This window comes from Rousettus aegyptiacus, unplaced genomic scaffold (genome assembly GCF_014176215.1).
Source record: "Rousettus aegyptiacus isolate mRouAeg1 unplaced genomic scaffold, mRouAeg1.p scaffold_m13_p_13, whole genome shotgun sequence".
Lineage (NCBI taxonomy): Eukaryota > Metazoa > Chordata > Mammalia > Chiroptera > Pteropodidae > Rousettus > Rousettus aegyptiacus.
Genome location: NW_023416288.1, coordinates 68,488,703 through 68,516,691, shown reverse-complemented (window position 1 = coordinate 68,516,691; position 27,989 = coordinate 68,488,703). Strand labels below are relative to the sequence as shown.

Genomic DNA, 27,989 nt, shown 5'->3' with positions numbered 1-27,989 from the left:
GATTTTTGCTCCAATAAACTTAAAAATTTTAATATACTTCAGTTTATATTTTAATGATTTCAAATATTTTAACTTGTTAAGAAATTCTTTTATGCAGTAACTTCTTTAAGAGATATTTAAATGTGCCTTACTTTTATGAGGGGCGATACATTTTCAAATGCTTTTATCTTCACTGTTTGAGTCTCCTTTGATCTTTACAGTAGCATGAAAAGTAAGATGGAAGGTTGGTGCTCCTTTGCAGATGAGAAAAGTGAAGCACATCCAGTGAGCTTAAGTGATGTCGACAGACAGTCAATGAGAATGAGAAGTCGAGAGGAGACCTAGAATTCAGAAGGCCTTGGGGTGCTGCCGGCCAAGCTTGGAATTTAGATTCAGAGTCTCTGGCACCTATGGAGATGCTCGGTAGATTGTATGATGCTTAGGTATTGATATTGCAATGACTCCAGTGTTCTCTCCTTTTCCTTATATTGCCTTTGTATGGACTTACTATTTTAAGACTGAATTGCTGAATTAACTCGTTGTTTTGGTATCAGGAGACAGAGACTTGCTATTGCTTTAACATTTTTCAAAAGAACAAGGTCTCTCCTTGTGCCCTGCTTGGTTTTTCATAATTGTTAGTTGTCAGTTTTATACTTTCTTCATTATAGATGTCCTTTTAACTACTGCTGGCACAGTGATAAGATTCAAGGGGCTGGAGAGCATTTATTCTAAAACCAGCAAATGCCCTCAGGGCTTGAGTATAGAAAGAAAATAACTACTTCTTCCTCTTAAGCTCTCTGTGAGTATCTGAGAGAGAGCTGAAAAGTGGGGAGATGCAGAGAAAAAGGAAGGCAGAGGAAAGGAGAAGATACAAAAGAAGGACACTTGGAATGGTTTTTATTTGCTCCGAAATAGGAAGCAAAATAAACTGAGCAAAGAAGAAAAGACAATCTACATTCTGTTCTGATCTCATTTAAAGCTTTATCTTATTTGTAAAGTTACCTAGAAGGAAGCTATCATGACCACCATCTCCCAGCTATTTCCCTGTGTTTATAATCTCAGTTTAGTCTTTGTTTTGTCTGTAAAGTTATAGCAAATAGTAAACTGATGACCCACAGCTGTGCGTAGTGGGTGGCAGACACCTCGAGGAAAATTAGTTGGAGGAAAAGCCTCCAGGAGGCTGGAAAAGATCTTTTTTATGACTTTCAAAACAGCTAGAGAAGAGAAAAAGAAAATTTGTGAGAAGCAGAGAAAGGAATATAAGTTCCTCTACGCTGGTTGAAATGGATGAGCATTTCAGAGGGCGTTAACAGAGGCAGCCAACAACCACTGCCAGGCCTGGGAAGGCAAGAAGCCATAGCAGGAGCCTCTAGATACGGACTCGGGAGAAATCAGTGTTTTTGTGGTTTTGTTTTTAATTTATCCCTGTCTCCAAGATCCCTGCTCTGTTGTGAGAGTTAGCCGGGGGAAGGAATGAGCAGCTCGCAGCTGAAGCAACGCCCAGCATGACTGTGCATTGGCTGGAGTCTGAAGAGCAGAGAAGCCGTTCAGTCTGCCTTTTTTTTTTTTTCCCTCTCCTGTCTTGCTACTTGCTGTCTTTTAGTCTGGCTTCTTCTCCTTCCTCTGGTTACACAGGCTCTGTACTGTGTGCCCCTTTTCAAAAGTACACTGTGGTTCCAGGTTGTGAGTGAGGAGAATGGCATTGAACATTGAACATAGAGGCGACTTAGGAATTCTCTGTTTTACCTTCAGATTTCAAGCTTAATATTGATAGATGTGGTGGAAAGTCTTTTATGGTAAAAACAAAAAAAAAATCACAATATATCCCTAAAGTCTCAATATTTCAGATGTTCCCAGTGGACTAAGGCAACTTGATATCATTTATCATTAAAGATTTTCTAGCTTAGGGTGGCCAGGTCGGGCCCTGTCCTGGTGTTCTCATCTGTTTTCCCGTTTTGTGCTTAACTCTTATTCTTCTAGTCAGCTTACTGACTTCCTCTCTGTTTACTTAACATCTCAGCAGCGAATCATTCGGGACTTTTCTCTCTGCTCCGGGAACGTTTCCGTCGTCTGTATTTACTCTGAGTTACATACGTCGTGATTGGACGGTCCTGCTGCTTCTCACTCTTCCTACAGCGGACCAGGCTCCCCAGTGCAGCGCTCACGCGCCCCACTCCCAGTGCTCTCCGTCCCCACGTCCCGCAGTCCGATGAGACGCCTCTTTAGGTTGGGTCTCAGGTCTCCCTCTTGTGTCTTGATCACTCAGGTCACTGAGTGCTTCCATTTTTAAAATGTTTTTAAGAACCCTCTTTTCTGTATTATGTGAGTGATGCTGCATAGTACTTAGGAAATCTTGTAATTTAGGCTGTAAAAGCCTGGGCTTCTGGAATTCTATCATGGTACCCATCCATCCATCAGGAAAACAAAATAAAACAAGAGAAACACCTTTCCTCTAACTGTAAGTCCAGTGTTCCTCATCTGCCTCCTCTCTGCTATGGCTTTTAGTAAAAGGGATTAAAGTTCACCAAGTTGGACCTAGGTGGGGAGATCGGTGTAAATTCGCCAACTTTTAAATTCTCTACTACTCCGTCTCCTACTAGCTACCTAACAAGATAACAAATAATATTGCATTATCTCTACTTTTATCCCCATTGGCAGTTAAATCTTGTTGCCTACCCAACCATCTTTACCACTCACAATAAAAAGTATCTATGGTGCTGACCTATGAGGACTTTCTATTTTCATTTCTCTTCCCATCTTTTCTCTCCCTCTCAGAATTGCCTTCTCTTTTGTACATAATATTCATCACAGGTGAGAACAGCAAGGTGCGCTCTGAAAGAGCTCCTGGGTCATTCTTTAATGCTCTACCCTGACCAGAACTCTTATCTCTGCAGGAACGTACACTGAACGATTACATTAATTGTTTACTGCTCCTCCCACTAAAAAATAAGCTCAGTGAAGGACAGAACTTTGTCAGGGTTCTTCTCTGTTATATGCCTCAGAGCCTAGAACCTTGCCTTTCACATGGAAAGTGTTTAGAATTGTTAAATAAGTAAATGATGGAATGAATGAACATTGAGAAGGAGCCAGTGGGAGAGAAGAGGAGGGAACATTAAGGATCCAGAAGAAGGAGCTAGAGATGGATGAAGGGACTTGAGCGTGGAAATAAGGAGGAGGTTTGTTGCTTTGTGGAGGGGGATCGTGGAATCTGGAAGATAAACAGAGTGATTAGTCACAGAGAAGAGGAAGACAGGTTATTTTTCTAAGAAAATCAGGAGAAAAGAGAAAATGTTAGTTGTGTCAATAGCTTATAGCCAAAACAGAGGCTGTGTAACTAGTATGTTTCCTTCTAATAGTGCTAATTTCCTTTATGAACTGGGAGGCAGTTATCTGTAGAACTCAGAGGCATCTGAAAGTGGAAAAGTTTTGTCACCGTGGAGCATGTGAGAAGGAATTGACCAGAGAAGCAGGGCAGAGTGGTCTGGGAAGCCCGAAGACTGAACTGGCTTTGCCAACAGAATCTGTCCAGCTGGTCCTTTTCTTCGGCAGCCCTCAGCAACCCCAGCCCAGGTGCGGGAAAAGCAGGCCACTGAGATCTTCCTCAGGTCTTGCTGCTCCGTTTCCACAACATCTTATATCTCTTGATTTACCGGATTTCTTAAAACTCGTTGCTTTTGTCTGCTTTCTTTGATGGACTGTCAGCTCTGTGAGGGCAGAGACCTGTCTGTCTTGTTTACTGCTGTATCTCCAGCTCTTACATGCTTGTGGTTTTGTCATGTGAACATGATGGAAGTACGGAGGAGAAAGGGAATTTAATGTATTGGGTAGAGAATTCTTGGGATGTTGGACCATGGAGTCTGAGCCACAGAGAAAGAAGGTGAAAAGGGAGGCCCACAGAAGTGTTTGAAGAACTGGTGTTTTGGAAATAAATAAAAAGAGCTGGAAATATATGATTGTGAGTAGAGATTGGAATATCTCATTTTATAAGTTCAAAGGTAGGGCTATTGGGGAACCACAGAGTCCAAGATGTAGCCATTGGAGTGGGGAGTTGCAATGACATAGAGGAGATTGTCATTGGGGATGAAGAGGTCATGGATATTTTATGGCTTGAGATACAGATGTTGAAGACTTTACTGAAATTTTCTAGTGGATTTTTTTTCAGTTGATTAGTGAGTAAAATAATTAAAGGGTATGCATGTGTTTATAAATAATGAACTCATATTTTGCATTCATGTATTAATTCACTTGTTCATTCATTCATTCATTTATTCATTCATTCCCTTTTATTTGAAAATTGACAGTAAGCTATATGTACAACAATAACCAAAACAAACAAGCCTAGGCCCTCCTGGAGCATTCAGACTTGTAGGAGAGACAGACATTAAACACATTACATATAATTACAAATTGTAATGAGTGCCAAAGGGAAAATTAGATTGAGTAATAGTTGATAATGAGTTTTGGCAATGGCTATTTAAGTAAGTGCCATTTCATCAAAACAATATTGAGGATATCTATAACTATATCTATATCTAATCTATATATCTATATATATTTATATTGAAACATCATTGCATTTGTTTCTGTACTATATTTTTATAATTTACATAGAGCCACAAGTGAGCAAATTTGCCTTTTATTAGATGATGAGTATTGAAATAGCCCCAAAGTACAGTTACAACATAGTTCTGAGAAATGAGATTCAGTTGAGTCAGCTGTGAGATGAAGGCAGAGGTTCACTAAATGTTCATTTGGGTAGAAAACGTTCTCAAGAAGCTCTGCTTCATACCAGGGGAACCAGTGGTCCCCAAACTATGCTATAAATAACTTTCAAGTAATAAATGTGTAAGATATACATTCTAGCAAATTACATCCATTTTATTTCTTGAATAAATAAGTGTACATTTCAACAATGGAAAAAAATCTCTATTTTATTCTTATAGTGGAAAAATTAAAGTATATTAGGCTCTGCAGTATTTCTAGAATGCCAAAAATCTAAACTAGCAATGCAATGTGACTTTTAGTTGTATATTACACACATAGGTGGTTTACTATATATATATATATATATATATATATATATATATATATGTATTTGAGCATCAAAATATGTCATAAATACATGGCTACTTTAATAAATCTAGAAAATAAAACCTGTTGTGTGAAAAAAAACAAGGTTTATTTTTCATTCCCGCTATATTTTAAAGAGCTGTATTTCTTGATTTTCAGGTGGGTCTTGGTGAAGACTTTTTGATAGTGTAACTCACTCCAGAAATATAGCACTTTTATAACAGCTTTTTATTCAAATTTTTTTACCAAAATTTATTAATTTGCTCAAATATTTAACTCTATTTTTGTCATTCTTACTATTGACAATTGTACTGAAATAAATTTCTTAGTACAGATTTTCACCTTTCTATTCCCAATATTCCGCAGTAGTATTTATAATAACAAAGACTTTCATATATTGAGGAAAAAGACATATTTATTCATTCATTTGAAGAATATTTATTATGTGCCCATTATGTGCCAAATACTATTCTTAGTTTGAGGAAACAAAAGTGAACAAAATGCAAAATATACGTGCTTTCGTTTACCTTCTTTTATGGTGTGTGAAGACAGACAATAAACATAATAAATAAATTAATTTTTTGCATTAAAAGGAGATGAGTACTACAAAGAAAATATATATAAGGGTATGTGGAAGCATATAGTTTATTGTAGAATTTTTTTTATGACAGACCAAATTATGTTACTATAGCAGCTTATAGAATTCTTAAGATAAAAGCAGACCTACAATTCTTATTCAATTTTATTCATATATTTTTAACATCACTTATCAGTAGGATACTACATTGCACAATTTCACATAGAAAATGTATGTAATTCCCAATACGATCTCATGAGGTAGGATTTGTTACTGCACATATGAAAGAACTCTGAGGAGGAGAGATTCAGTAATTCACCCCAGTGGATGAAGCATGTGGCAGAACCAGCATTCAAATCTAAATTTTTGATTTCCAGTCCTACATTGCTTCATAGAACACTCCACATAGTTAATTATAACACTCTATCCTTTGCTTTACTGAAGGTGGTATGAAGGTTTTAGATTTTGAAGTCCTTCCAATAAAAATAATAAGTATTCAATAAATAAAGCAATTTTCATGTAGTCTAACAAAGCGATTTCTGGGGAGTATTCTAAGGATCTCTCAAGAGGAAGGGAGGGAGCAAAGTGAGACTTCAGAGTGCTTATATCCAGCAATGCTCATTCTCTCCTAAATTCTCATCAGCAGGCTTGCAAGTGTCTGGTTTAGTTGTAGTGGTGGCCAGGTTAAATGTATCCTTCCACTAAAAATATATCTTCAAAACTGTTGGAGTAAGCAGGAGCATTTCCAAAAGTGCTTCTCTTGGCATTTGATAATCCCGCATTTGCTGGTGCGGTTGACATAACCATTCGAATAGTTTTTATTTCACATACGCACTGTGTGCACCTGTTGTCGGACCAGCTAAAACTGTTCTCATTCCTTGGTATTGGGCCATTCTGCTGATACAGAGTGTTATAAATATTACAAGGACAGGACAGTTCGTATGTCAAGATAATCCAACATAATTTGACTGACAAACTCATTTCCTATTTAGTCCCTGTAGTCTGAGACATGAGTTAAAACTTCAGTCTTTATTATCAGGGTTATTACAAAATATGGCCAGTAATTATACTTTATTTAGAATATGCTCCATATAAGATATACTGGTAACACCTACATTTTTCTTGCTTAAACTGATCCTGGTTGAAGGGAAAGGAGAGATGGTATCTTCTTAAATAATAATAACTTAAAATTTGAAAATAATTTTCCTAATGAGAAATCACTGCTGTACTTGAGCCAGCTGTAATGAAGAGGCGCATCCTGTGATTACGTAAGAAAATAATATGAGAAGGAAATTCCGGGCACTGTGCATTTTGCTTGAGTGACACTGATATATTTGGAAGCATCTGTCTTTCCCTTTCACCTAGACGCATGTTTGTTTATTTTGCCCTCCTATGGACTGCTGGTCTCCACTAACTACTGTGTCAACCTGTATTTGGGGTAAAATACTCCTTATAAATTTATCATTACAAACTACTACCACATTTGCTGAGGAATCGTATCCCAATTTGCAGTTTAAATAGTTTTATTACCAATACAATGCAATATCCTTTAACAAGAGAAAAACATCTAATCATGTTTTGCAAAAGTGCCATGTACAGAAAGTGTGATTAGCTAGTATTCTTGTCCTTTTCACTATATCCATCATATATGCATTAGACACCTATGTTAATATGCTCCAGGCAGAGCTCAGAATCAGAAACAGTTTTTCTGGCTCTTTACTCTTTACAATATATTATTATTTTAAAAACACACATATATAGTACTTCCTACTTGCCAGGCACAGTGCTAAGCACTTTACGAATATTAACCCCTTCATCCTCACAGCACCCTTGGGGGATAGGTATTTTCCAAGGTCAAATCCATGGTGCTGGTGGAGCCGGGGGACTCAAACCCAGCAGCCTGGATCCAGAGTTTGTGTGCCGCTGCGCTACACTGTGCCTTGTTTATTAATTTCCAGATAGCAATTATTTGTATGCAATGAAAAACAGGATATAGTTCGTATCCTCAGAGAGTTTACAATCTAAATCTGTTTCATTATTCTTTCCATAATTATCTTCAAAGATCTAGGCAGAGCACTACAGCTCATTAATTTACCAGATATCTTCATTTATTATTGATGATGTGTACTGGAGACACAGACAATGCAGGCTGCCTGTTATGGAGCTCACATCAGGGAGAGATGCGATTTCATAAGTGCTAATGAAAGGATGTATTTAAATTAAAACTTTTCAAAAGAGACAATGTTTGATTTGGAGTTTGCTAGATGGATGAATGGAGAGAGGAGAAGGGATTATAGGTGGGAAGGCACAGTGTATGCATGTGAAGGAGCGAGCGGGGTCAGGAATGGAGATAATTAAGAGTGTGCTATGGAAAGAGACTCAGAAAATAGGGTTGAAGTTTGAATGGCCTTGGATATATTCCTTGATAACGATGCGGAATAGATTCTATCAGTAATGCGAAATAATGAAGAAACTTAAGTAGCGAAAAGAAATGGTGTATACTATGTTTTAGATCCATAAGATGGACAGTTTGATTCAGGCTGCCACTGAAGTAATTTGGATTCCCAGTTTTGTTGTTAATTTCTTTCTCCTCATCTTCTTCCTCCTACTCCTTTGTCCTCTCTTCTCCGACCTCTTCCATTTGTTTTCCTTAACCTCCAATCAATCTTATCATCCCTTCCAGTAATAAAAAGTGTCTACTTTATCAAGATTTAATCTCACGTTTTCAGGAAAACACCCAGTGTCTGCCATTAAACCTTATAATGAATGCCATCATTCTTTCTACTTGTCAATTAGAAAATTCCCTTTTGTTCATGAAATTTCAAACATTGTGAGAAAGAGGAATATTTATTTGGGAGGCAATAAACTATTGAGGGGAGAGCTCAAAATTATGATACTTTGGTACCTTTTGTCTTCTCACACAGAGATGTCATCCTGCCTCACCGAGACGCATTCACATTTTGCTGTATCCTAATTGAGAGAAGCAGCAGCATTGCATGTCTCCAGAGTGCTCTGAGATTGCTTCTCAGTTCTCCTTACTCCTTCCTAAACATGTCCTTCTAACATAAAATCCATCCTCTGAGTCAGTTTCCTCCACCATGTTTACCTAAAAGAACTGTTATAAGATAATGCAGCTGGAACTACTTTATAAAAGCACACTGCAGATGAAAGGCATTGCTATTAATTTATATTTTCAGTTAGAGCTGACCTCTGTTTTCTATGCCGCAGTATTCCTCTAGGAGCTCTACATTTTAATGGCCTAAAACTTTCATCTTTCTATAATAATGAGAAAAACTTAGCTCGCCTTCAGTTCTTGCATATGAGGTGTCTTTGTCCTTGTCAGCATTTCATAGAATTTGTCTTTCATGTCTACACAGAAATTTAAAGGATAACATTCTGAATGGCCCTTGACTTGTATTAATGATGTCCTTCAAAAGAAAAGTACCACTTTTTCTTCTTGAGTTTTTATGCCTTCTTTCTTTTTCAGATCGAAGAATTGATTGAGACGCACTTTGGCAGCCATGGCAGAAGGGCCATACTCTACAGGCCTCCTTCCTACAGCAAAGGGGAGCTTCGGCTCCACCAGCACATTCTCACCCAGCTGCGCTACACCGTCGTCATTGTTGAAGAACGGCTCAGTGCTGACCTTGGACCAGGGCTACTAGAAAAAGGTCAGTATAAGTAATTACCAAAGTTGCTTGCCATATTGCAGAAAAGTTGCAAAAATCAGACTGGTGAGAAACCAAACAGCACTTAGAGAGTTGGAGAACTCAGGTTTATTACGCCCGTGGTCCCAGAGGAGCTAGGGCTCTGAAGATCTGGGCCCAGAGCTCAGTTGCAACATTCTTTATATAGAGCTTATTTGGCATAGGCTGATTGGTTAATCTGTCCTCAGATGGTTACAAAGTGCTGGGAGTTGCTATGGGTTGCAGGCAGTTACAAAGAGTTACAAAGTGGGAAAGTTGCTAGGAGGTACAGATGGTTGCATTTGTTGCTTAGACGGAACAAGCAAAAGGGAAGATGAGTTTTTACTTAATTTTGAGTACGGCCTATGAAGCAAGCACATCTACAGAAGCAGAAGAAAGAGCTGATTAGCCTTTTGAGTGAAAAATTCCTCTTCAGTCATAGAGTGTTAAATAGCTTCTGTACCATCTACTATCTTCCTCTAAAAAATACACGAAAACAAATTTTGCATTGTAGAAAACTTGGCTTCTTTTCTACTTGCTCTCAACTTTTCTTTAATTATTTTATTCCCGAAGTTATTTTGTTTATATGTTTGTAGCATTTCGAAGTTGCTTAGTTTATATTTAAATGCTACATAAAAAATGTTTATGTTTATGAGCCTAAATACATGTTCTGCCCAGCACCAAACTGCTCCATATTTTAAGAAAATTGCCACTTCATCTGACTATAAGTAGAATGTGCTGGAAACTGTTTCAAGAAGCCAGCTTAAATGTGATTCACAGATTGTCTCTAAAGATGAAAGAAATGTGGATATTTATTACACATGCAATTACTAGTCGAGTACTCTTATTTCTGTCATCTGAAATGAAAAATAAGAGACAAGTTTTTAAGCAAGTTATTCGAAAAGAGTTGAATAGATGATGAGGGTCAAAAGGGCAATAACAACAACAGCTAACATTTCTTGAATAACTAACCCTGTGACAGATACCATGTTGTATCTGTATTCAGGGTCTCGTTTAATCCTCACTGAAGCCCCCTGAGAACCCTAAGATTAAGAAATCCCCTCCCCAATATTCCACAAGAGGAAACTGAGGTTTCAGGAGGTGAAGTAACTCACCTTGTATTTTAAACCCGGGGTGAGGGGAGGGCAGGATTTGAACCCCTGTGTTCCAGCTCTCAATTCTGTGCTTGTTCTTTTCACCTGCTTGCTGCCTGTCTCTTTTGGCCCATTATCCTACACCACTTTATCATTATTAGATCTACAAGGAAGTGGAACACTCATTCAACATGAGAAAATCAGATTTTTCTCTTTATAATGATGCAATATATCAATTTTCCTATTTATCAAAAGGGAGGGAAGAAAAAGCAATTTGAATCAACTGCTGATCTCAGCAGTGGTTTCCTTTGAGAGAATAGTCAGATCCTGGTGCCACAATAATATCTATTTTTCATTTAAATTTGAACAATCTTGTCATCATCACACTTCTTTATTATGCGCCCTCTTCCTTTAAGAGTGCTAGACTTCCGATGGTGAATAAAAGAGGTTGGGGATATTTAGCCATGATCGTCACCCTTTACCACATTCACCTTTTACCACATTGGCAGTAAAGTTTGCAGTAGAGTTATAAGCTACTTAGTTACAAAGCTTCCAGGATGTAGAGGCCAAAAAGATCGCTTTGATGAAAAGAAAGGTCTTTAGAGCGTGCAAAGAGGGCCCTGAGGACAGGTCTTCAGGAATGCCATTTGTTGGTCCCCCAGGGGTAGTATTGAAATCTAGAGTGCAGCACTGGGCTCAGGAGGCAAAAGAGAAAAACATAAGGGAAGGGGAAAGCTCTGGAATATCGAGGAGGGCTGAAAACTAACTTTACAAACCTCATCGAGGTAGGTTCTATTAAGAAGGACCAATCTAAAGTTCTAGAATATCCATAACTGATAACTGATATTGTCAGAAAACCGTTTATCAGCTGGGTATAAAGAAAAGATATAAAACGTTTTATCTCTCACCCCACAAACTGTTTTAGCCCATCACTGAACCAGGTGGTTGACGATGTGTGTAACCACTGCCTCCTGCTCTGTGAGCTGCGCTCCTGAGGCCAGCAGAGCCCTGGCCCTGGTGACACGCCACTTCTGTGTGACGTCCTGGGTTACTCTGCCTCTTTGGTGCGGCTGCGGACTGTGTACGGGCGCCACATGGATTACCTGTGCCTTTTAACTTCAGTTTAATTTAAATTTTCAGTTTTCTCTAGCGGCAAAACAGGAGGAATGGAATGTTCGTTCTCTCTCTCTGTCTCTGTCTCTGTCTCTGTCTCTCTCTGTCTCTCTGTCTCTCTGTCTCTCTGTCTCTCTCTCTCTCTCTCTCTCTCTCTCTCTCTCTGTGTCCTTGGGTTGATTTTACAAGAAAAAGGAGGATTACTTTGCAGCTTCTAAATACCTAGAAAGTCCAAAGACAGCCTGAAGGCAATGGAATCTGGCAGCCAAAGGAGCTGTTGGGCCCAGTAGCACAAGGTAACTAGATAGTGTCACCAGAATTTGTTAATGCAAATGCTGACTCATCTTCCCTTCCCCACATTCCCTCAGTTTTTAAAACATTCAGTTCCTAACTCGTTCTTGGTATTCTCTTACTCTGTATAAAAAGATATTATTCTTGGATAGGCCTCAAGAAAGGGTAGCAATTTCATGAGTATGGAAAGTTGATTTTTTTTTCCCACTTCATTTTGTAGTTTTCACTGAAAAAAAAATAATGTGTATTGAATACCTGAAATAAAAAAGTTCTGTGATGGTATCATTTCCTTGATTATCTAACATATAGAAATAAACCCCCTTTTTCATTGCAGCTTATTTGCCATGGCTACAAGTTTAATCTATGAATTATGTTAGAATTGAGGCACTTACTAAAAAAAGTGTTTTCTAGAGATTCGATTCTGGTAAAATGTGTTTTGCTTTAGTTTCACATATTCACTGCATGCTTATTTTATTATATGTGTGACAGCAGAAACTATGATGCTATCTTGGTCCATTTAAACTTACTCTCCGCAGGTGGAGCAGCCTGAGGAGAGTGGAAGCAATTCAGAATGATATGGAAACCCACTCCACCTATTTTTTACTTTACCATTTCAATTTCCGCTGTTTGCTAACCTAAAATTGGAAACATTACATGAGAGACAAAAAAAGGGACTCCCATAAGAGTTACTTAGTACAGACTTGACACATTATATACATTCTTAGTCATAAGAAATTAAATATAAAATGTATTTTCCTGTTCTACCTAGTCTTTCCACCCGCCTTCCTCTCCTCTCCCGACCTGACCTCAGGCACTTCTGCTGACCTCCTTTTGTACTATCTTTTGAAACACAGGCGGCCTCTTTCCAGTTTGGGGCCACTTTAAAACAAAACAAAACAAAACAAAAACACAAACTTTTAAGGCAAGAATAGAATAAAAATAATAAAAAATTAAAGAATCATAAGCTAGGCAGGTAACATTCCACTATTAAGTAATCTTTTCTTATAGAGTAACATTTGAGCTTTATATTTTATTTAGTAAACATCTATTGAAAAGAAAAGTAAAACGTCTCAGTTTCTAAATTAGAATATAATTATTTCCATTCTAGTGACATAACAAGTTAGTGGCTCTATCTTGAAAGACTATAGGGCTATGGCTGTATGACCTTAAGCAACTAAAGTTCTCTGAACCCTAGTTTTCTTATCCGTTAGAGACAGTAATGATATTTACTTCACAATAGTATGTGGTATTTAATCACTTTGTCCATCCCTATCAGAGTTCTGGGAGGAGACAGAATAAAACTGAGCCCATACAATACTTTTCTCATTCAGTAATCTGGGATTGGGGCCCAGAAATTTATACGCTAAAAATGGAAACGAGTGATTTTGTTATGCAGCCCAGTTTGGGGTGCACTGTCCTAAGTGATATACTATTGGTTCAAGAAATAACAATCTTTAGAGCTAATTTTGAGAATAAAATGATGTATAGTTCAGCTTGCTTTAATGCCTTTGCACAATTGAAGATTTAGCTGTATAGGTATTTACAAGCATTTTCTTGTTAAGCTGATTTTGAGAACAGTAAAAGGACGATTGTCTTTAGATTTAGTAAAATATGAAATGTATTTTTATGACCTTTCAATCCCTTGCTTTGGAAAAATATATCTTATGTCTTTGCATTTGTAAGAACATATAATTCTCTAAAGGAATAGATAGAAAAACCAACCAATTATTCCCTTTTCTAGATATAGGTGTTATTTAGTAAATCAGTGCTTTAGTACGTGGATAGTGCAGTAGATGCTTTTCAAAAGTTCTTAACTTATTCCCACGGTAACATCTAAGTAGTATGTTTAAGAGACTGACTCAGTAGATTTTATCATTGGATAGAATTATTTATGTATACTTGAAGGGTAGTGCATATTTAGAAATTTTCTATCCACTTCTGAATGCATCTTGAACTTTTAAATGAAATATATGGTTCACATGATAAACAAATGCCAACCTGCTATCAAAGCTACAGAATTGGAGTTGCTCTTATGGTTTGAAATTGCTCTTGTTTTTATAACTTGGGGATTTCACATGTTTTTGTTGTTGTTGTTTTTGTTTGTTTTTGTTTTTTGTTTTTTGGTAGAAATACAAAAAGTGAAAGACTATCGATTTTATTGCCAGAGGTTGGCAATTAATGGCCCACTGGCTAAATTCGGTGCAACGCCTGTTTTTGTAAACAAAGTTTTATTGGAACCTAGCCTCACATTTGTTTTTGTGCTGTATTTGGTTGTTTTTGTTCTACTATGACAGAGTTGAATAGCCGCAACAGAGACTGTATGGTTCTTAATATCAAAAATATTTGTTGTTGGACCCTGTATGGAGAAAGTTTGCTGACCCTAGTATCTAAACTAATTCTATGTCACTTGATCCCTTACCATGCTGATGATTAAATTCTGGGACTGAGATAGTTTAGTTTTTTTTCCATCATACCAAACCTCATTCAAGAAGGATTTGAAGGTTTAAAAGAAAGCATATAATTATAAAATTACTGAAATAGAGATATAAAAATAGGGTTCAAACTGGATATGGATATCTTCGCTACCACAATTTAGGCTTAATTTTAGTTTTGTGATTTGGAGAACCTAGAATAACAGGGAAAGAATGTAAGCTTTTCTTTCAGGAGGAAGGGAACGTTGCATTTCCTTTCTCTAATCTCTCACATGCCCAGGTATATATTTAAAACAACTTTCTCAAAGTGATTATTAAGTAGACAACACTATATTATATAATGGGTCAAGGACCACAGCAACATTTGTATTCCAAATGAATGGATGTCATATTTTGATTCATATAGTGACTTTCCAACACAAGCTGAGAGTATAACATTACAGCATGGCATAGTGAAGGCATACCTATGAGGGCTAGAGTCAAAACCATGACAAATAGCATTTATTGATATTTGTATTGATATTACATGATGTATTATATTCCGGAGAATGGTATTTTAAATAACGTTGCTTCACAGCAACACCCCCACCCCCACCTCAAATAAGGACACTATAATTTGCCCAACAGTGTCCTCAGGAAATACTATTAAAAGATAACGGAGTGAGAGATACAGATCACTACTTAATGTTATGGAAGACATATTAAAAAAGAAAAAAAGCCGATTTCCTTTCCTGTTTATAATTTAATAGATTTCTCTCTCCTTGTATTTTCATTTACGTTCACCTGAACTCTTAAAAAATGTCCAACACATCCATGTATCATTTGAAATTTAGTCTAACTTCAAAGGTTTATTTATAATGGCTACTTGCTAAAAGCTGTTTCTGAAGTTTGTATAAGAAAAAAAAAACATCTCCTACAGGCCAATCTTAACTTTTGTAATGAAAAACCTATTTCCAATTTTTTTTTAGTTTATTTGTGTTCGAAAAGAAGCTATAAGGAACTAGAGGCTTAAATTACCAGAAGTAAGAAGAGTTTAACCAGAATATTTGCTTTTTTGGGAAAGTAGTAGACGGTGGCAATCCCCAGAATTACCTTTTTTTTGTTACGTAACCTCTGTCAAGCTACTTATCCTCTCAAAGCCTTGGTTTTCTCTTCTGCAAATTAATTGTTTTCGATTGTTCTGTGAATGGCACACTGCCGGCACTCCAAAAATTGGAGATAGTATTGTTACTACTGTCAAGGACTCGTTACAGAAAGGAGAGCGTGATGATTCCTTGGAGGGGAGATGCATTTAAAACGGATTCTCTATGAAGTCAGCTAAGGATGCCGCTGCTGGGTATTTGGGATACATGAAAATTCTAGCTATTTTTTTAGGCACTCTTTCTCAGCTTACGTGTTCTCATGGAAAGGTCTGGGTTGTATACACACAGTTTCCTGGATTATTCCATTTTGGGGAAAAAAACACACTTCCCCCAAATCTGTAAGCTCCTTAAGGTCAGAGACCATGTCTGTTCTGCTTATGACTTAAAACCATGCCCTTCACATGGGGCACACAATCAATATTTGTATTGCAAATAAACGGATGTCATACGAATAAATGAAGATAAAATGGTGCACCAACATTTGGCCCCTTAAATAGGGAACTACCTCAGAGAATTCACATTAAAACTTAATTGATAAACCATTCATTTTCACATCACTTTAGAGGAACGCTAATACTCTACTCATGCTCAGATCTACTCTTACAATAAAAATAATGCAACCACAAATACAGGAATATAACAATTCTAGACCATTGAGGCTTTTAAGTGCTTTTGTTTATTTTCCAGAATTCTTTTCTTCTTTTGCTTTCATGATTTCTTGTCACATTTACTAGTGTTACTCAGCCTGCTGTTTGGGGGGACTGTGGATAAGTTTAGTTCTATACGTATTCAGTCTCAGGTGCTGTGAGCTTTTTCATTTGAATGTATCTAGCAGAACCTGGAGTAAACAGAGAGGCCAGGGCAGGAGATGAAGATTTGTGGGTTATCTGCTTAGAAGTGAAAATTGATTAACTGAAGGTTTAATGTTCCTTAAAAACAATGGAATACCTAGCGTTATCTAAAAATGCTCTCTGGTAAAATACACGTAAAAGTAAAACATACAGCTTTTGAACATAGAAACCATTGAGGGCCCCCCCCCATCATGTCATTTAGGTCCTTTGTGTCCTCTACGTTATACTCTCTAGTTCTTTTCTTAGCATAGTGTAAAACATTCACTTTTATGCTTTTCTAGTACCCTGCTTTGGAAAAATATATCCTATGATCCAGGATTTTTATAACGTATACTTCTCTGAAGAAAGATAGAAGCAGCATCAAATTATTGTCTTTCATATCATCCAAGCAAAACATTGTTTTAGTTCATAGAATGGAATAGTGGCCTAAGAGAGAACATTTTCCAAAAGTTTTTAACTTGCTTTCAGGGTAGAGTGTAAGTAATATGTAATTCAAGAGACTGTGACGTGGAGTATCTGTTATCATTGGATCAGAATTGTTTACCTATCCTCGAAGAGGGCACATCTCTATGGCTGCAGCAGAAACCAGAACAGCAGCAGGAAGGAGAAAACAGATTGTTCCGATTGAAAAGAATGTTTCTGGGAGGCCTCACAAGTAGTTGGACCAATGTTTTTGTATTCCCACAGTTTAATGGGATTCTTGATTACAAAATTTATTTGTAGTAACTCCAGAAGGCATAACTAGGACGGATTGAAGGATGAACATCGTATCAATCAGAGTTATCCAGAGATGGACCAGCCCATCTCAAAAAGTAGCAAGTTTTGTTAGAACAGAAGCATGTCAGCATGCTGCTGAGTGACTTGCTTTGTTTTATTGCTCAGGAGAATAAGTAAACCAACTACTAAAGTCTTTTTTAAATTTGCAGTTCTGTGATGCACTGTAACATTTATACACACAGAATGAGAGAGAGAAAGCAAGACAAGATTTTAAACCTTTATCATCCTAGGAATTCCTTCTTTTAAGTTTTTGCTTTTTTCAGTCTTGTATCCTGTGGGCAAAAAAGAGGAATGGGAAGCAAAGGAGTGGAAAAATGTGGACCTGGAGGCAAAATTGGCAGTGGCCCCATTTGGCCAGTAGTGCATGTTTATAGCAGATGCTTCTACTGATAATTTAAAACTTGAGAGCCTAATGAACTTCTCTTCTCATTCCCTTCCCCCCTACCCCCCCTCCAACTCCACACCAGCACCCCTGCTGCTTTCCTGAGTTTAATATGCTGTATGACTATTTAGCAGGAAGACAAAAGAGTAAAGGTCACATTTGAAAGGCACAGTGTGTTTTGCCTTGTCTGTATTTTGCCTCGAACTCATTGGACATACGTTTTTTATTATGCAAGTAATAGTTTTGGAAGGTATCTGAAGTGCTTCTGTGCCTTTAGTTAATCAAACTGGGGGGAAAAAAGAAGAAATTAAATCAAAGAAACTTATAAGCCTGCACCATTCTATTTTATTGTATTATGACACCCAGTAATTGTGTGTGCAGGTTTGTTGTTATTTTCCTCAGTGCTTACAGAATTACTGATATATTTACGACCAAGCAGAATGTATCCTCTAATTGGCACACTAGAGCTTAAGGAATGTTTGTTTAACCTTAACTCATTTGAATTGTTTATACTATAGGGACCCGAGTTCAATTTACTTTAGCTTTTGAAAAAACCTTTTTATTTATAAAAGTTGAGCTTCTAGTGACCTCCCCATTCTGATGTTTTCTCTACCCTCCACTGTGCAAAGAGAACAAAAAGCTAGTGTCTCAGTTTTACTCTAAAGAAACTAAACTGCTTCCTTAAGTGGGTTAGTTCTTACAATTGAAAATGGTAACCAGATGTTTACCGAAATCCCTAGCATTTCTCCTTCAAGCCCAGCTTCTAATTGTTTGATCTTTTTAAGTTTCATAGAAACCAGATTGGGAATGTGAATTTCCCAAAGCTGGGAATGGGAAATGTTCAATACAGCTTTGATGATACTTTCTATGTACTATTTCTTTAAATTCACATTCTGTTACTTTTACTTTTTAAAAAGATGCAGAATTGAAATTCTTATAAGTAATTTATTTCGGGTCATTGTTCTTTTCTTATTTCTTTAGAATTGAAAAAAGTCTTTTTTAAAAAGAAATGAGACGTTTTTGTTTAATTTTCCAAAGACTAAACTACACTTTGAATGACAGATTTAATTTGTAGAAACAAATCATTTTCATATTATATTTCGATGAGGAAAGACTCTAGGAAAGAATAACAAACTCCGTCATATGGGACCTTTCAAGTGACAGTGTGTGGATTAACTAAAAGGGCGTTTAGGGACTCCAGATATGGTATGTTTATTATGCTAGTTTATTTTCAGATTTAGTTCCTCGAAATATTTTAGACATTTTCTCCAATTTGGGAGGCATTTGGGAGGCTCTAACCATATTTTCAAGACTGTCTCTTAATTTTTGTAGCGCTTTCACTTTCCACTTGCCCTATCACAAATATTGTTGAAACCTCTTGCACCACTTCCTTTTTAGACTTAACTTTCCCCAGTTAAATAGTATTTCCCTCTGGATATCCTCTATGATTTTTTGTTTTATTTCTGGCTGAAGTTGCTTCCTCCTAACAGTATCTCTTCTGGGATGTCCAAACTACGGTTTGGGGGGGGGGGGGAAACTTAAGGAAAAGTAAATATTTTTTCTTTAGCAATATTTCCCTAATTAACCTTCAATAATATGACTTGCATCTCCTTCCCCCACCACCTTCCCAAAGCATCCTTTCAAAATTTTCCAAGAAACTCCTTTTTGTTACAAAATACAGTCACTACATTTATGATTGCATTATTTTTGTTACAAGAGCAGATTTGAGCATGAGTAGAATATCAGTCTTTCTCAAATTATACAAAATTGAACAAAACTATAAATTAAGCTTTAATATGAATTCACTGACTTAATTTCCCAGCGTCTTTGATCTTACTCTAGCAGTGTGTCTCCAACTTGGTGAAATGTGTGAACCACAGTGAAACAAACACCTGTCCTATCAGAGAGTGGATGCCACGGGGTCTAGAATTTTCTTAGAAACCCTTTCCTCTCTTAACTTTCTTAATATTGCCCGTTCCTGCTTCTCCAACCTTTCCGACGCCTCCTGCTCTTCCTGCAAACACAGGTGTTCTCCGAGACATTTATCCCAAATCATCTTTTTGCACCTTCTCTTAATATTTCACCCAGAAACTTTTCTACTCTGCAGAATTAATAATCTCTTAAGGGGATAAGACCTTTAAATAATGTCAAATCCTAATCTGTACCCTAGAGGCAGAATTTTGAGAGAGTTCAGCTTTTTGAGGTACCTGTTAGATATTTTGATTTGTGTGTCTCACTACCTCAGTATGGTCTTGCCCACCATGTTTCTGTTAGTACAGCATTTCTTTAGGCTGTAAAATTCATAAATGGTCCTCTCTCTCCTTCAACCACAACATACATTAGGCACCAAACTCTATAAATTGTGCCTCTTCTTGGCCATGGCTCCACGTTCCTTACTTACGGTCACTGTGCCTTTCTCTTGTGCTATCATAGTAGCTATTCAATACCTCCCTCCGGCTGCTGGCCCCTTCTTCTACAGTACACTCCACCACGACGGCTAGTTTAATATTCCACGAGCACCGCTCGACTCACTTCCCTTCCTTGCACATAGATCTTCAATGACATCTCATTTCCTCCTGAACAGAACTCGTATTTCTTAGCCCAGCATTCAAAGTTTGCCATGCCATGGTGTCAGCCATCTCCACGTCCCTGCTGTAGCATGGTTCTCAGGCCTCACCTCAGAGAATTATACCAGAATTTTGGGGAAGGAGGATGGACCTGGCCACTGCTATGTCTTTAAAAAACAAACAAACAAACAAACAAACAAACAAACAAACAAGCAAACAAAACCTCCCCAGGTGATATTAATGTGTGAGCAGGATGGAGAACTACTTCAATTGTCCTACTCACCTTTGCCTGATCACTTTTGAAAGCTTTCTGCTTTGCATTGCTATTGAAGTTTTTGTCTCCTAGAATTCCCACCTTTCTGTCATTTCTTAAAATCCAAATTAATATATAAATTTACCCATAAATTCCTCTTAAACTAGAATTAATGAATAACTTATCTGAGACCTCATCGCATATTATTCATACATATCTGGTGCCCAGAGTATGTTTGTGCTATATTTTTAATAATTTTTGTGGGTTCATCTCATCTCCCCTTCTATATTATAAACTTGTAAAGCAGAGAGTGTTTTATTCATCTATTTATACACTATTCTGCATAGGACAGTGCCTTGCATATATCCAGAAGGTACATAGCTAAATGAATTAGCAATTGAAAAAATAAACCTGACAAATACATTAATAACATAGCTGTAACTTTCCTTCAGATATTCAAGTACCACGTGCTTCTTTTGAAGTTTAGGGGGAAAGTAGTGTGTATGATCGGAAACAGCTGTATGGTAGAGCAAAATGAAATGAGCTCCGGGCTGTGTCTGAGCAAAACCAGCCGAAGAACAGAAGCCCATACCCGCTGTGTTCTCTTCAACCTTGTTCTAGTCGGTCAAATCAGTGATGTCTCTGTTTTCAAAGAAGGAAGAATTCCACCGACTAAATAATAATAACCTTTTAATGATCATAATAACTCATTTCAACTCCTTTTCTAAGGAAAAATAAGAAAGTCATATGTGAATCTCATCTTCTATGCAACAAAATGGTCCATTTAGAACAGAGGAACTCTTGGAATTTAAAAAATCCTGTTTAGCATTCCACCTCATTATCAGAGTAACCAAATAAGTGATTAAGGGATGTAGAGGACAGAGATGACTTGAAGGGGCCCTGCTTTCCTAATATCTCACTTTACATTTTGTGATCACCAGAAAGTAAAAGAAATCCCCATCTGAATGTTTGCTTAATGAACATGGGTTTAGCGAAGTTTTACCACAGCGCCTACTGATTTGCTAGGACCTGGATGCTCTAACTGAGTATGGGCCAAAATTGTCTGGAAGACTTGTTAAAATCATAGATTACTGGGCTCTGTGCTCCCAGTGTATCTGCTTTAGTAACAGTGGGGAAGCTGGTTAAGAAATAAGCTTCCAGATGATTCTGTGTTGGTCATACGCCATGTGATGAGAACTGCTGTGCTAGGTACTTCTTTATTACAGGTTTCCAGAAGCACAAATTCTGCCTGTTTTCTATATAAGCAGTTAGTTGCTAAATGATTCCCTATTTGCCTCACCAGGACCCTGAATCAACCTTCCATATTGGTAGAAAGCTGCATTTCTAAATTTACATAGATGCCAAGCCCATTAATTATGAGTCGACATGCAAAGTTTTGGTACATGTTACCTTAATTCTTTATAGTCAAGGCCAATGATTCCATTTGAAAACAATAGCAATAAACAACTGACTATAAATTGTCTTTAGATGAGTTGGGCTTGCTTGAAGATAGTGGGATCAAGGTAAAAATATGGACATATGATTTATGCCAAATAATAGTTACATATCTCCCCAAAGAGCAGATAGTACTGTGGAAAAGGGGGATACCAGCTTGGATTACACTGTTTATATAAAACTGCGACTAAATTACTTAATCTCTTCAGTCATCTTTCATTTTACAGAAAATTAAGATGATCTTTAAGCTCTATTCCAATTGGAAAATACATAAAAAGTATAATAAAGAATGAGGGAGAATACCTATAATGGCACTAACAAAACAATTGATTTTGAACATATTTCTTCACAATTTTTTATATGTTATACAATTTTCTAGCTTCCTTTTTTTAGCATACTGTATGTCAGAAACGCATGCTATAAAACCTTTGTAAATATTATTTCGATGACTACATAAAAATATACTATTGGATGTATTCAATGTTTTTTTAATTTAATTTTCTTAATCCAGATTTTTATATTTCTAATTTTTTGTGGTAGCAAATGGTGCAATAGAAAAACTCACAGAAAATTTGTGTATAAATATTTTTCTAGATTTCTCATGATTTCTTTAACACATATTTCTAAAATTAATATTACTGGAAAGAAGAGTAAGAATTATTTCCAAAGCTCCTTATTCATGTTGTCAAAATTCTACCTGAAAAAGGTTAAGGCATTTCCCATTAGACATGCAAGAAGTTTTCTATCTCATCATACCGCATCATAATCAAAATGCTGCCATTTTAAGTGAGCTTGTTTTAAGAATGAGAACTTTACCTGTTACTCTGTGGAAATATAGTATGGAAATCCAAAGTCACAGCTGTAGTATAAAACAGATTATGTTTCTGCTGGAAATTGGTACTTGCATCATAGAAGGAATGCTGGGAATGCCAGAATGGCAGGCACATTCCATGTTAATCTAAAGACTCATCAGATAGCCAAGTATCAGGAACAGTGAGTGTTTGCACTTGCACTGGTTTGTTTGCTCAAAGGTTCCTATTTGGGAAATAGCATATTAAGGTTTATCAGCTAGCCCTTATTTTGTGTGGTGCCTGAAATTTCTAACTTGTAACTGTACAGCATGACTATAGTATGCTGTGACTGTTTTTTGTTCTTGTCTTTTGGAAAGAAATTCTATTACTTTTCACAAAGAATATTTTTAAGACACTCACTGTTATATCAGAGACATTTTGAATTTTATTTCATTTTATTTATTTTATTGTGGTGGCATTGGTTAATGAAGTTTTAAATGATCAAAATTTTAAAATGATCAAAATCCAGGTTAATTTCCTATACATTTTCAGTCCTATATAAGAGTTAATTGACATTTTACAGTACCTTGAAAGATAAACAATGTGTAAAATGACTCAGTTATTTTTCTCAGAGAATAATATCTCTTTACTTAGAAACATATCCTAACCACATCACTTATTTATTTATTTATTTATTTATTTATTTATTTATTTATTTAGTGGCATTAGTTAACAAAATCGAGTAAGTTTCAGCTGTACACTTTAACACTAAGATATATATGTTTACACTATCTGTTCATCTCCCATAGTTAGATTTCTTTCTGTCACCACATATTTGACTCCCTTTACCCCACCTACCTCCTCCACCTCCCCCCACCTCCTACCCTCTGGTAACCACTAGTCTATTGTCCATGACCATGAGTCTCTGTTTGTTTGCTTTGTTCATTCGTTGCTTTTAATTTTGTATCCCACATATAAGTGATATCATGTGATTTTCAATTTTTTCTCTCTGGCTTATTGCACTTAGCATGATTATCTCCATTCTTCTTGTTGCAAAATTGCAGTATTTCATATCTTCTTATGGCTGAGTAATAGTCCATTGTATATTGTATCACAGCTTCTTTATCCAATCATCTAACATGCATGTGTGCACGCACACATACACTTGCTCGCACACTTACCACCTGTACTTTTGTCTCCTGCCTCTTTATACAATAGTTTATCTAACGTGTTTTAACAGATGAAAATTTGAAATTATGATAAAAGTTTTGCCATATCGACATAGTTTAAAATTTTTTAATAATTTTTTCTATCAATCATTTTAAGTTAGCCTTCTTTTATTATTAATGAAACGCACTGTGCTCTGTGCCTTATATACATTAACTCATTGAATTCTCACTGCTAATCCATAAAATAGGTATTTCTGTTTCACAAGTGAGAAACATCTCATAAACGGTGGAGCTGAGGTTTGTTTCAAGGACTGTCACTCTCCAAGCCTGAGCCTTTAACCTCCATATCATACTAAAGTCCTGAAAGTAGATGAAAAAATATTTGCTTCATTCTTTTTAGTATTTTACTATATGGCATACCATAATTTTTAACTCTGTCATTCTTGATACATAATTAGAATTATTTCAACTAATTGCTATAAAATAAAACTTTGCTACAATATTCATTTATGTTACTTTACATTTTGGACATTTGAGTGTAATGCTGAATTATTGGGTCAGTGCGTAAAAATATTAAAACTGGTTCTCCCTGCCAAATACCTCTATGAAATGATATTTACTATTTTTTTGTTTTATTTTCATCAATATTACTAGCTCTCTACAGATCTTTAGTAATCAATATTAAAATAGTTTTTAATATAACAAGGTTAAAAATGATACATTGGTTTGATTTTTTGATAGAAAGGAAGTTCTACTTGCACAGTAATTTAAAATGTCTTCATTATGATAGCTTTTTTTAAACTAATATTCTATTTTTAAATCTTTTTTAGGCTAAGAAGTTAAATAAGCCATTTATAGAAAGAAAGTCCAAATGGCAGAATAAAGAAAATAAGATCATAAAATTTAGAAAAAGTTATAGAAGGACAATTTATAGTACAGTGTATCATTTTAAATTCATAGGACTGGCAAAATGCAAAATTGGTGATATCACCTATTACGGGTAGGAATTCTGGGAAGTGAAGCTCTCATATGTTTATTGTCTGTGGAAATGTGAAATGTTGCCTTTTTGGGGGGAAAAAATCTGGAAAAAAAACATTTAAAATAGTTACACTTCTTAAGCTAGCAATATTATTCTTGGTATTGATTTGGTAGAAGCTAAAGCATCGAAACATAATAAAATATATATATATATAAATCTTAAAATTAACAATGTCGATGAAGTAGAGAAAATTATTTTAAATAAGGACAATCAAAATAAGGGAAATGAGATTACTATACAAAGTTTGAGTTGTAAGTAGTTAGAGAGAAATATAGCAAATTATGTTCCAAACATCTCTGGAGAGGTGAAAAATTAATGTTATGTATGAGTATAGAGGAAACTATGATTTTATAGTATTCTATTAAATTGTGTGGGGTATAATATGCTCTTAAATATGTAGAAACAATACACTTTAAAAGTATGGTACACGTCAAATAGTACTTGGCACAGTTTCACGTTGACCTAAATTTTTTCACCTCATGAATAACAGAACTATTAGCCTCAGGAGACATTTATGATTTCCCCTGGGCTCTGGGAGCAGGGCCAATTTTAAGAAAAGTGTGAAATGGATGAAATTTGTCTTAAACGATAGCCCTATTCACCCACTACTCAGGTCCCTCCTTACCTAAAGCACTCAGTTTAGGGTCTCACAAGAGACCCTAGCTGGCTAGGTCATGTCTACCACTTGGGGGCTGTTGCTATTCACTCTTGAAAATGTATATTCCTTTATCAGTAGTTTGAGGGTTTAAGATTTCACTTGCTTTATCGAATTCACTTGTAGTGCCAGTAAGAGAAAACTGTGGAGCTCAGGTCTAGACAATGTACGTAAATTTAACTGATACCTACAACTAATGAGGCCTTTTCTTTTCCTTAGATTGAAGTCACCAATGAGTGTTTGTTAACATATCCTTCTCTATGGTAGGAAGGCCTTTTGAAGAAACATGAGATGGTAACATTGAGTTGGGAGAGAAGATTATTTCCTGTGTTTTCAAAATTACCTTATGTCATTCTATTCAGAAGTCTTAAAGACACATAGAAGAGGTCATATTTTGTTTCTTAAAAAATATTCTCATTGATTTCTCCTAACATTCACCTAATGTTGGTATTGTTATTACTGGGAGGTCTGAATTTTAGACCCATAATTGTTTTTTTTTGGAACGACCTTGAATAAGTGCATTAGATTATCAATTGCTTGATTTGAAAATGGAACGTAAGACTGGCCTCATAAGTATCTTACAGAAATATTATGATTGGGTTAAATATATTTCCAAAGATTATAAAAATAATGCTTTATGAATAAAAGATGTGTAATCCTAAAATACTTGTGGCATTAAGTAATAAGCCATTGAGAGAATTGATTCTTTTTCCCATGTCGGTGAATTATATTTTCTTAAGACTTAATTCTCATCTAAATTAGTGTGGAATTATTCTTAGAATAAATTTTAAATCAATGATTCTCTCTTCCCTCTCAGATTTCTCATAGTCCCCAGCACATTATTATACAATGTTAAACCAGATATGTCTTGGTTTTATTCATTGCATTTTAAAGAAGTCATGCAAAATGACTTTTAATAAAACAGAAAGAGGGAATAATATTTAGTTAAATGAAGTATCACAATGTTAATTATATACTAAAACCTCCTGTGCCATTCTGTGGAATTTAGTATAAGGAGTGTCTGTCAAAAACTCATGTCAAGTACTTAAGTAACAAAAGAACCCAATTTAAAGCATCAACCTCATAACAAGGATTATGAGAAGGACATTACAGCCAGGCATCAGGATATTTTATAACCAACACTAAAAACATTTAAATTTTATTCAACATGGTTCTTGAGCAAGAGCTAGTTGGTGTTGGTGGGAGAGATAGTATTGTGAAGATGAGTGAGACCTTTCAAGTCACTGTAGGGCAGCAATGTGTATCCATGCTTCTCAAACTTACATATGCATTCAGATCACCTGGGGATCTCGTTGCTGAAAGGTCAAAGTTGGGGGCTGAAATTTTTTATTTCTAACAAGCTTTCAGTTGATGGAAATGTTGCAGGTCCAAGAGTCATTTTTGAGTAGCAAGGATGTATTTATTTAACTGTAATATTAGATACATTAAAAAACAGTACGAAGGGCAGAAATAAAATGTCCTGGGAGAACAGGAAAGGCAGTGACCAATTCTGAATGTACCTAGGACGGTGTCACAAGGAGAATATATTTGGCATATAATAATAATTTCTCACCCAAATTTTGGAAAGAAGAGCCTTCGGCAGCAAAAGTTGCATGCTGGAGACAAACGGGTCTATAAGTTGTTGGAGTTTCAGGGACCGACAAGGAGTCGGTGCGGCTGAGGAGGAACAAGCGGGGCCGCTGTGACAGAAACAAGGCTAGATGCGTAGGTTGAGGCAGATGTGAAGGGCCTTGGTTGCTCTGGCTAAGGAATTTGATCTGCCTTGTGCTGGTGATTGTAAGAGCTATTTTTTTAGAAGATGACTGACTATAGGGAGGAAGATGGTTTAGAGAAGGAAAACAAATGAGAAGCAAGGAGACCCATTAGGAGACTTTGCAGAGATGGTGAGACCTTAGATTTAGAGGATACGATAGTATTTGGAAAGGTCAGGAAGTGTTTTAAAAAGTCTAATTTAGGATGGATGAGAATTGGAAATCAGTGGGAAGTGGAATGAGGGACAACTTGAAGATGAGGTTATGCTTTCTGCTTTGAGGGAGAGATGGCAGAAGAAAACAGGTTCAAATTTGTACGTGTTCAGCAGGGCAGCTGTTCTAGAATGTAACTGGAAATGCTGCTCTGAAACAAGAGAGAGAATGAGAAAGGTAAAATCGGGAGCCAGTGGCAAAAAAGCAATAATAGCTAAAGCAATGGATGCAAATAGAATCAAGTTTAATTTGGAGAGAAATAGTAACAGACATAAAGAGGATAGGAATATGAGGGCTGCATGTATTAAGAGGAGGGTGTCAAACTCCAAACTCGATCCATTTCTCGATCCTTTGTATTTTAAATACCATTGGAATTTTTATCAGCAGAAGAATGCATTTTCCATAAAAAAAAATTATCTTTCAATTTTTGTATTGTAGCACTGATTGGTTTTGTAATACAACACCCTAGTGTGGAGAGACAATTAGTATGTGAGAGTTTGTCTAGCTACAGCCATATACTTAAGAATCATTATCTTATTTGCTCTGGAGAATTTTTTTATTCTAATTTGTAAAAACGAAAGTCCATGCTTTATTCAACTTTTTTAAGTTTTTGCCGCATATCCTTTTTCTTTTCCAAGATCCCATCCAGGATGCCACATTACATTTAGTCATCATATTTCC

The 27,989-nt window shown here is 36.3% G+C and overlaps 1 protein-coding gene across 3 annotated transcripts in view; it reads left to right on the top strand.

Moving 5' to 3' along the window:
* CPED1 (cadherin like and PC-esterase domain containing 1) overlaps window positions 1-27,989 on the top strand; it is a 256,715-nt gene that overhangs the window by 14,324 nt on the left and 214,402 nt on the right. For all 3 annotated transcript variants that reach the window (XM_016125247.2, XM_016125248.2, XM_016125250.2), the window contains one exon: window positions 9,114-9,297. In XM_016125247.2, coding sequence (XP_015980733.2) covers window positions 9,114-9,297 — 184 coding nt within the window. The remainder of the gene's footprint in view (window positions 1-9,113; window positions 9,298-27,989) is intronic.